Here is an 11470-nt window from a genome sequence, read left to right as displayed (position 1 = left end):
ACAGTGGGGTCCATTTCTACATATGCAATTAGATATTGTCCAGTTACCTAAGAAAATTCAACAGGAATATATTTTGGTGATTGTAGACATGTTCAGTTAATAGATAGATAGATAGATAGATAGATAGATAGATAGATAGATAGATAGATAGATAGATAGATAGATAGATAGATAGATAGATAGATAGATAGATAGATAGATACTTTATTAATCCCAATGGGAAATTCACATTCTTCAGCAGCAGCATACTGATACAATAAATAATATTAAATTAAAGAATGATAATAATGCAGGTGAAAAACAGACAATAACTATGTATAATGGTAAATGTTAACATTTACCCCCCCCCCCCCCCCCCCCCGGATGGAATTAAAGAGTCGCATAGTTTGGGGGAGGAACGATCTCCTCAATCTGTCAGTGGAGCAGGACAGTGACAGCAGTCTGTCGCTGAAGCTGCTCTTCTGTCTGGAGATGATACTATTAAGTGGATGCAGTGGATTCTCCATAATTGATAGGAGCCTGCTGAGCGCCCGTCGCTCCACCACAGATGTTAAACTGTCCAGCTCCATGCCAACAATAGAGCCTGCCTTCCTCACCAGTTTGTCCAGGCGTGAGGCGTCTTTCCTCTTAATGCTGCCTCCCCAGCACACCACTGCGTAGAAGAGGGCGCTCGCCACAACTGTCTGATAGAACATCTGCAGCATCTTATTGCAGATGTTGAAGGACGCCAGCCTTCTAAGGAAGTATAGTCGGCTCTGTCCTTTCTTGCACAGCGCATCAGTATTGGCAGTCCAGTCTAATTTATCATCCAGTTGCACTCCCAGATATTTATAGGTCTGCACCATCTGCACACAGTCACTTTTGATGATCACTGGGTCTATGAGGGGTCTGGGCCTCCTAAAATCCACCACCAGCTCTTTGGTTTTGCTGGTGTTCAGGTGTAGGTGGTTTGAGTCGCACCATTTAACAAAGTCATTGATTAGGTCCCTATACTCCTCCTCCAGCCCATTCCTGATGCAGCCCACGATAGCAGTGTCATCAGCGAACTTTTGCACGTGGCAGGACTCTGAGTTGTGTTGGACGTCCGATGTATATAGGCTGAACAGGACCGGAGAAAGTACAGTCCCCTGTGGCGCTCCTATGTTGCTGACCACAATGTCAGATGTGCAGTTCCCAAGACGCACATACTGAGGTCTGTCTTTAAGATAGTCCACGATCCATGCCACTAGGTATGAATCTAATCCCATCTCTGTCAGCTTATCCCTAATGGGCTGCAGAAGAACCTAACTGTATGGAGAAACTGTGGTAAACATTAGCTTAGGACATAATTCACACTAGCTAGTGATAGACACTCACATTTTGGTAATAAAATCATTCAGAATTTGTGCAAGGAGGAACAAATTGGCCATTTGTGCAAAATCTACACAGCCATTGACAGAGTCTGGGAATTGAACTTGGACATTTGGAGCCATAAGGTAGGAGCCAACCTCAAATAATCTTGTCTTTTAAAATGTCGACATAGCAGATTTAAAACTAAATATGTGATGAGTTTAGAAATTCATTTTCTGTAGAATATAGCAATTTCTAAAAATATCTATAATGTACATTATTACATTTAACCAAATTTTTCAGATTTCACAACTTTGAAACATTTTGTGGAAAGTCACAAGTCTTACTTGAGCGTGTTGGGGTGGGAGGGGGGGTTTGAGGGTTTGGCAGTGGATGGCCATCATGAAAGTTTATAAGTCAGAGCAGAGCTGTGAACAGAACAGAAGAATATCTGTGGTTGCACGTCTGCTCTTTAAGGCCTCAGGATGATCTCCGTTCACCCTGCTGTTGCTGTCGTCTGTTTGCTGTTTTTAATCACCACTGAAGCATCAATATCATCTGGAAGAGGTTTGATATTTAAATAATGCTATTGTTTCAAGAAGGTGGGGTGAAGGAAAATCTGTTTATTTAAGCTTGTTTACTAAACTCTTGCACTTTACATGACTTTACAATATTTCCTTGCAAATAGAAAGGAAGAGAACTGAAAAGCAAGACAACGTTCTATGTGATCATCATATCTCATTTTTTATTCTGATATGCAGCAAGGCAAGTCATCTTTGATTTGCTCACCCAGAGTGGGATTTTGACTCATGACTACATGATTGTTTGGTTTAGGGTGAAGTTGTGTTTTTTACTAAATGGGTTATATAGCAAATCTCATTACACATTTTTGAATTTAGTCATGAAATGCTGATCATCTAGCTAACATGAAGGGCCAGCAGTGCTCGAGAGAGAGCTTGCTGCCACTTGCTTGAGGGGGAGTTCACTTTAACTCATCTGCTTACTGATTTGGAGGTCCCAGGTTCATGACCATTTTTAATATGAGGGTGAAAAATATAGAGGGGTAGGAACATCTTAACAACATCATAAGCCCCGAGGAAAAGTATTGCGCTGGGACACCAGTTTTGACAGCAAAACAGAAACATACATAGGCATCAGAAACATTGTGGACCCTCATGCACCTGAGGCCCCTGCCCACTGTTCCCAATATGCTGACAGTCCTGCCATGATGAATTTTTAGCTGGTGACATTTGGGAGCCTATCTGGGATTGCTTGGGGGAGTATGGACAAGTGTAGTGAGGGGAAAGAGAATGCCTGTTGCTGCATATTGCAGCACCTTCAAGTTGCAGTAGAGGTCAAACCTACTTGCTCACTTTATGGAGAAAATCCCCTGTAGCACAACTGGTTAAGCTGCTGTTTACTGATTCAGAAGCCTTGGGTTTGTGGCGAGCCTCCTCAGGAGAGGATATGAATTGGACAAGAAAGGGTCCCTTAGCGATTTCCAACAGGTAATTACATTTTGCCTATTATGGTTAACACTGCTGCTTCATTGATGGGTCATCCTGGGTTCAAAACCCATGTTATGTCATTGTCTTTGAAGAGTTTGCATGTTTTCTCATGTCTGGGAGGATTTTCCTCCTTGTACTTTAGTTTTCCTCCCACAATCCTAAAGATGCGTAGGTTCCTTTATCTGGTAGTTCTGAGTTGGCCTGTGTATGCATGAGGGGGCCAAGTGGTGGAAGCTTCAAAGTAAGGAGACAGAAGTTTCAAGTTAAAATAGTCTTACTGAACACAGTCCCTGAGAGTGGCAACTGATTAAGCAGTTGTGAAAACATCACGGTATGTTACAAGTCTGAAAATAAAGTTGCTTGTTAGGTAATCTATTTCACCATTTGTAAGTAAGTGAAATGATTTTATCAACATTTTTCCGCTTTTGAACTTTGGTTCTGTGTTTTTGTTACTATTTTCATTGTCTTCCTGTGTTCATATAGTTTTCCTCCAGGGCTTAACATTTCCATTCACTTCAAAATAACGTGTTGTTAAGTACATTTGCAAATTCAAATCAGACCAGCATGACATAGTATCAAATGATCCAGCTTATGGGCCTGAAGGCTCTCCTCTTGTTTGCCAAACTCTGATTCTTATGCTTCAATCATTGTTCAACCCTCTCACTATCAAAAAGCTGGAATAATTATTTTAATTGACTTATTTAGGAATTATAACTTTTAACAGGTTATTTAGCCAACTACATGCTTCTATCTACTGCCTGAAATCTCTTAATCTAATTCTTGGTTGAGAGTACTAGAAGCATTGGGGGTAAGGAAGGAATCAACGCATCTATTGCAGGCACACTCATGTCCAAGCTCACACTCTGCCAAGTTACAGAGGTCAGTCTTTGTAACTTAGATAGATAGATAGATAGATAGATAGATAGATAGATAGATAGATAGATAGATAGATAGATAGATAGATAGATAGATAGATAGATAGATAGATAGATAGATAGATAGATAGATAGATAGATAGATAGATAGATAGAACTGAAACACACTAAGATAGATAGATAGATAGATAGATAGATAGATAGATAGATAGATAGATAGATAGATAGATAGATAGATAGATAGATAGATAGATAGATAGATAGATAGATAGATAGATAGATAGATAGATAGATAGATAGATAGATACTTTATTAATCCCAAAGGGAAATTCACATACTCCAGCAGCAGCATACTGATAAAAAACAATATTAAATTAAAGAGTGATAACAATGCAGGTATAACAGACAATAACTTTGTATAATGTTACCGTGAAACCAAGGCAGTGAGGCAGTGAGGCTAACTACTGTGCCACACTATAGAGCTTTATTATAAAAGACCAGGTCAGGTTAGGTTGGGGAGCATGCACTGGTACAATACATATTGTCACACCCACTACACAACAAAACAGCCTGGGATCCTGGATCCTACGTGGGCAGCTCCTTGGCCTGGTCCAGCTGCTCGGGTCCTCAACAATGAGGATCCTCTGGATAACCCTCTGGAAATCGCACCACTTGGCCGTAGTGCCATAACTGACACTCCCTCACAATGCAGGTAATGTGCCTCATTCGAGACTCCGTGAGCAACACAAAGTCAAACCAGTGATACCCAAGGAGTCCCCGAAGAGACACAGTACTGATGGTGTCCTGTCTTCGTCTCATGTCACTGGATAGCATCCATGTCTCGCAACCATATAGCAAAATGAGAAGCACCAGGACTCTAAAGACTTGGACCTTCATCCTTTTGAAAAAATATTGGAAACACAACACACCCATTTCCAGCGACCTCATGACTCCTCATGCTGTCCCAATCTGTCTACTGACTTCATAGGAAGAGTCACCACAGATACGAATGTCGCTGCCGAGGTAAGTAAACCTCTCGACGAGGCTGACATTCTCCCCACAGATAGACACACTGCTGATGGCTGTGCCCATAAGGTCATTAAAGGCCTGGATCTTGGTTTTTATTCATGACACTTGCAAGCCCAGACACTCAAACTCCTTACTCAGTCCCTTGAGAGCACTGATGAGAGCCTTGGTTGACTCTGCGAATATCACAGCATCATCTGCAAAGTCAAGATAAGTGAATAAAGATACCACTGTGAAATACAAGCAGACTTAGAAATATCTATCCATTCATCCATTATTGAATGTAATATTCATCATCACACTCAATAAGTCAAATTAACTATAACGTGTGAGAGTGAAATCTCACCTGAAAGCATTGCATGTTAAGCAAGAACAAACTCTGGGGCAGCACCACAGTAGAAGTATGTGCTTGGTAGAATGTACACAAACAAACATGTAATGACATTCCTGTGAATGCATTTAAGGTGGAAACACTGGGCACCTGAAGGCATCAGTTGCTACTATGACATTCAACACCCGCTATGAGAAGGACTTATGAGACATAGGGGACTTGTCATTGTCAACATCAAGACAGTGTCCAGAAGCCATTAAGAAGGCCACTAGAATGTGAGGTTACATAGCACAGTGTGTGGAGAAAATGTCAAAGGGGGTTATACTTTAGTTATATAACTCACTAGTGAGGCCTCATCTAGAGTACTGCGTGTAGCTTTGGTCTCCATATTGTAACAAACTCATAGTAGCGCTAGAGAAAGTCTAGAGAGGAGCAACTAGTCTGATTCCAGGACTGAAAGGTATGAGAGACTGAAGAAACTGAAACCTTTTAGCTTAAGCAAAGGGAGATTAAGAGGTGACATGACTGAAGTGTTTAAAAGTGGATCTGAGCTGTTATGTTAAAACAAATTCTTTATCAAGAACACGGTGACACAGTTTGAAACTTGTTAAGGACACATTTCACACAAATGTTGGCAAGTTTTTCTTCCATAAACCATAGACACATGGAATACATTAGTGCGCTGGAGATGTGTGGTGTGTCGATCTTTAAAGCTCGATTTGATGCTGCCTGGAGGAATTTGATGGATAGGATTGGTGAGCCTGTTGGGCTGAGTGGCCTGATTTTGTCAAAATTTTAAGTGGCCTTCTTGTACATCCTTTTAATTGTTGAAAACTCTGAGTATTTAATTGTCAAATAAGCGAATATTAACCCGTTTGTATTTTGCCAAGATCCTAAACTGTTTTAATATTTACACTTTGGAATAAGCAATTTGATTCTAAAAAGTTATTTTGAAGGATTAGTTTTCAGTAGAATAGATAGAGGAGTGAAGGATGAGCTTTAAAGGATTATAAGTTATAAATGACTGTTTTAGCACAGTATGTTAAAGCGGCCAACATGGAGGGATGCCTGTCTAGATTTATTTTTTTGTAATAATCAGAATATAATTAAAGGTGTAGAGGTGATTGAACCTCTAGGGTCAAATGACCATAATATAATACAGTTCTCAGTACAATTCTCAGTGTTTTGTAAAAGACTAAAACTGTTGAGTTTAACTTTGGTAGAGCAAATTTTGAGCAAATGCGGCAATGTCTGAGGAGGATAGCTTTCAAGTGTGGAGACAGTTGAGAAGCAAAGGAAAGAGGTTTTATAATGTTTTACATGTAATGCAGGACAGGTATACACCTAAGTTTGGAATTAATAGGAAATTAAAAAAATTTAAAAAGCATTGGGTTACTAAAAAGTTAAAAAAAGAAGCTGCAAAGGAAAATCAGTTGTTTATATGACTAATAATTCTAAATGTATGAGAACATGAGGGAAACTATTAAGAAGGATATTTGGGAGGCTAAAAGACAGTTGTAGAGGAATATAGCAGATAAAGCAAAAGATGACCCTAAGAGATTATTTCAGTATTTTAGTAGTAAAAGAACATTCAAGGAGGAAGAGAAGTGCATCAGGAATAGTAAAGGGGAATTAAAAAATACAGACAGTGAATAGCGGATGCTCTAATCTTATGTTTTTCTGAGCGTCTTCACAAGTGAGTAAGTGGGTAACCTCCCAGCAGTAAACGGGACTACTAAGGAGGTATTGATTGATTTGGAAATTTCAGAGGGAGAAGTGCTGCTCAGATTAAATAAGCTGAAATCAAACAAATCACCAGGACCAGATAATATTTACCCTTGAGTTCTTAGCGAGCTTACAGAGTACATATTAACACTTTAGACATATATTTTTAGGAGGTCACTGCAACACTGGGAAAATTCCAAAGGACTATCCATTTCCATTTTCCAACCCGCTGAATCCGAACACAGGGTCACGGGGGTCTGCTGGAGCCAATCCCAGCCAACACAGGGCACAAGGCAGGAAACAATCCTGGGCAGGGTGCCAACCCACCGCAGGACACACACAAACACACCCACACACCAAGCACACACTAGGGCCAATTTTTAGAATCACCAATCCACCTAACCTGCATGTCTTTGGCCTGTGGGAGGAAACCGGAGCGCCCAGAGGAAACCCACACAGACACTGGGAGAACACGGAAACTCCACACAGGGAGGACCCGGGAAGCGAACCCAGGTGCCCCAGATCTCCCAACTGCGAGGCAGCAGCGCTACCCACTGCGCCACCGTGCCGCCCACCAAAGGACTAGGAAATGGCAAACATTATCCTGTTATGCAAGAAGGGTGACTGGGCAGATCCACACAACTATAGGCCAGAAAGCTTAACAAGAATCACAGAAAAATGAATAGAAGGAATTATTAAGGATGAGATCGAGTAGCACATGGGAAGTACAGGAGTTTTTCTGAACAGTCAGCATGGGTTCAGAAGAAGGAGGATGTGTTTTACTAACATGCTGGAATTCTATGAAGAAGCAACAAAAGGGTATGATCAAAGTGGAGCATATGATATTATTTATCTGGACTTTCAGAAAACATTTGATAAGGTGCCACATGAGAGGTTGGGCATCAAACTAAAAGAAGTGAGAGTTCAGGGTGATGTTTTTAGATGGGTGCAGAATTGGCTCAGACACAGGAAGCAGAGGGTGATGGTGCGAGGAACCTCATCAGAACTGGGCGATGTTAAGAATGGTGTTCCACAGGGATCAGTGCTAGGGCCGCTGTTATTTTTAATATATATATAAATTATTTATCTAGGAATATAAATATCAAGCTAATTAGATTTGATAGGTGGAATAGCAGATAATTTGGAATCCGTTAAATCATTACAGAAAGACTTGGACAGCATACAGGATTGGGCAGATTTGTGGCAGATGAAATTTAATGTCAGTAAATGTAAAGTATTACACATAGGAAGTAAAAATGGTAGGTTTGAATACACAATGGGCATTCTGAAAATCAAAAGTACACCTTATGAGAAGGATTCAGGCATTGTAATGAACTCTATGCTATCAACTCCCAGACAGTGTCCAGAAGTCATTAAGAAGGCAAACAGAATGTTAGGGCATAAAGAATGATGTGTGGAGTACAAGTCCAAGGAGGTTCTGCTCAAGCTTTATAATGCACTGGTGAGGCCTCATCTGGAGTCCTTTGTGCAGTTTTGGTCTCCAGGCTACAAAAAGACATAGCAGTGGTAGTGCTGCTGCTTTGCAGTAAGGAGATTGTGGATTCGCTTCCCAGGACCTCCCTGCGTGGAGAGTGTTTGAGTTGTGAGAAATGTTCTATATAAATGTAAATAATAATAATAATTATTATTATTATAGCAGCACTAGTAAATGTCCAGAGAAGAGCGACTAGGCTGATCCCAGGGCTACAGGGGTTGAGTTATGAGGAAAGATTAAAAGAGCTGAGCCTATACAGTTTAGTCAAAAGAAGATTAAGAGGTGATGTGACTGAAGTGTTTAAAATTATGAAGGGATTAGTCCAGTGGATCGAGACTGTTATTTTAAAATGAGTTAACCAAGAACAAGGGGACACAGTTGGAAACTTGTTAAGGGTAAATTTCACAAAACCATTTGGATGTTTCTCTTTACACAGAGAACCAGAGACACTTGAAATAAGCTACCAAGTAGCGTGGTAGACAGTAGGACTTTAGGGACTTTCAAAATTCGACTTGATGTTTTTTTAGAAGAATTAAGTGCATAGAACTGGTGAGCTTTGTTGGGCTGAATTGCCTGTTCTTGTCTAGATTGTTCTAATGTTCTCAGAAGCTCTGTATATGGCATAAGGTAAGATAAGGTAGGATAAGATTACTTCTTTTAAACCCATAAGTTAGATTAGCAAAGAAATGGCACCAGTCCCAAAAGCATTGGGTATAAAGTAGAAACCATCGCTAGAGAGGATGCCAGTCCATCATTCAGCCCATTTCTCCACATACTCATACTAGTAGTTGCAAAGCGCTGGTATGATATAGCTTTAATCTAACAAAAAATGCTTTGGAACATTTGGCAAGAAAATCTGCAATGTCATGATGAAAACTTGTAATCCTAAAAAACAGAGGTCAGCACAGTATTTGAGCCCAGGATACTGTATCTATGAAAGGGCAAAGCTAATCACTGGATGACAGGGTCACTGCAGGTTATTCAACCCACTTGGGAAACCAGAGTAAGTGGGATGTTGGATCTGAATGGGCCGCATTGTGGTGTGCAGTCCAACAACTCGGCATCTACAGCAGTCTGCTTGCCAGCTGCCTGAACTGAAGCTGTTGAGCCATATTGAATATTTCAGTTTGTTGTTTTGTTTCAAAATGTCAAGTACACAAGTCAGACTAGTTTTAGATCAAACATGTAATGATTTAACCATTTTATAAGCTTACTATTTCCAGTACAGAGCTTTGAGGACCTCAGCTGTTAGGCAAAGACCACCCAAGGACAGGATGTCAGGGTATATTTAGACACATATGTCAGGCCAGTTGGGAGTTGCCCATAAAATTAACACAACTATCATTAGCATATGAGAAGAAACCAGTGTGGAGGAGAAATCCCACATAGACATAAGGGGAACATACAAGTACAATACAGTCAGTGACTGGGAAGAGGATTCAATGAAATTGTCAACAAAAAAGTCATAGGTACTTTTAAGTAATGATCATAAATACACGGGTCATTCTTGGTTGTACAGGCTAAACTTTCATCCATTCATCTTCTAAAACAGCTCAATCCAATACTGGACTGCTGCCAGTCATGGCTTATCCTGACAGCATTGGTGCAGTCCACCAGACACACAAATTCACACAACTAATGTAGAGTCCGTATCCTGCACATCGTTGAGGTATAGAAATAAACAAAACTTGCAACAGAGAATTTGCATTGGTGCTTGATTTTAAATAAAGACCCAAGAGTTGGGAGGCTGCAGCACTCAGTATACAGTAGTGTCTCTCAGATCAGCTAATCAGCTTATTTCTATATGGTCAGTAGCCCTGATCATAGATAAAACACTCAAGCAAACACTCTACAAAAAAAAAGCACCGCAGCATTAAACCATCTCTCTTTTTTATAAATTCATCCTTTGCCTGAACTGGATCATAATATGTACTTCTCAGGTACTAAATAAGTGGACTTTTTCACCTCACTAAGATAACTCAGATCATTAGAATGTCTAGCATGAATTTAAAAACATTTCTTTCAGATGTGTGTGTATAACAATGAGTTACTTTGAGAATGCCTGCCTGATATTTCAGTGTTTTCTGTACGGTCAACTTCAAGACTCCTAAACTTTCTTTTTGCAGGTGGTAGAAGTTTTCCCCATGACATCAGAACAAAATCAGGACTGAATACGCTATTTAACTCCAGAGTTGTCAAGGCAGAGAGAGTGCGAAGGCCATTGGGAGGGTTCCCTGTAATTGGACCACTGAGCCACACAGGGGTCAGGTAAATAAAATATAATGCCATGGCATTTGGGTAATTGTCACTGTTGGTTTTTTTAGACATTCGTCTCAGCCCAGTTCATTCTTCTGATAATTGTTGATGAGCAAAATGATATGAGCAAAATTGAATTTGCAGTGAAAAATCAAAGTTTCGCTTCCTAAAAAAATCTAGAAAGAAATTGCATTATACTTTTGTGATTAGCTGTTTTCTTTGCTGCAGCTGCTTAAAGCATGTAGTCTGCGTTACACCCATCAGTAAAACCAATTCTACTTATGCCTCTCGATAAATCCCCACAGAGGAATATATAATGTTTCGTAAAAATGTGACATGCTGCATATTTTCCACGTGAAGACACACTAAGCACACCGTTGTGCACATTACTGCATTTCCTCCACAGCAAAACTCAGTACATGGAAAGTCGTAGCTGAACCTTTCCCATCATAAGCTTATCCTAGTTGCGGGTATGCACACTTCTGGAGATTTTTCTTTTTTTATTAGTAGAGATCTTTATTTAAATACTAGCTATGCAAGTCTGTGCTGTAAAAAGCTCTGGCTCCTAGAAACTACTGAAATCGTCAGAAAAAAAACTGAAATGCAGAATCGGCAGTTTTGTTTTGTGGACGTGCTTGCCCCTTGTCTATCAGCGGGTAAGAAATTTGTCTCCGACTGGATAACTTGGAGCCGCCTTGCCGACTCTTAGAGCTTCATGCTGTAGTCACTTCCCGGGCCGGACAGACAGACACACACACTGCCACTCGTAGACGTTTATATATAAGACTAAGTGACAGGTAGATGTGTGCTGAATTGATGCAAGAAAATGCCTCCAGATTGGCACTAAACACTTTTCTTCTTGTGTGATTGGCATAGCAACAACAACAACAAAATACTTTTGGTCATATTCATACAAGCTATGTAG

The 11470-nt window shown here is 40.2% G+C and overlaps 1 protein-coding gene across 2 annotated transcripts in view; it reads left to right on the top strand.

The window, feature by feature from the left end:
- The first annotated feature begins 1747 nt into the window (after nucleotides 1–1747).
- The window catches only part of LOC127530090 (uncharacterized), a 48397-nt gene continuing 38674 nt past the window's right edge, over nucleotides 1748–11470 (top strand). Inside the window, exons 1-2 of one of the 2 annotated variants that reach the window (XM_051935966.1) lie at nucleotides 1748–1896; nucleotides 10416–10557. In XM_051935966.1, coding sequence (XP_051791926.1) covers nucleotides 1815–1896; nucleotides 10416–10557 — 224 coding nt within the window. In that variant the 5' untranslated portion in view covers nucleotides 1748–1814. The remainder of the gene's footprint in view (nucleotides 1897–10415; nucleotides 10558–11470) is intronic. The other variant, XM_051935965.1, reaches the window with a different exon arrangement.

This window comes from Erpetoichthys calabaricus, chromosome 13 (genome assembly GCF_900747795.2).
Source record: "Erpetoichthys calabaricus chromosome 13, fErpCal1.3, whole genome shotgun sequence".
Lineage (NCBI taxonomy): Eukaryota > Metazoa > Chordata > Cladistia > Polypteriformes > Polypteridae > Erpetoichthys > Erpetoichthys calabaricus.
Note: the sequence above shows the minus strand (reverse complement) of the source record. Positions and strands in the feature narration are given on the sequence as shown.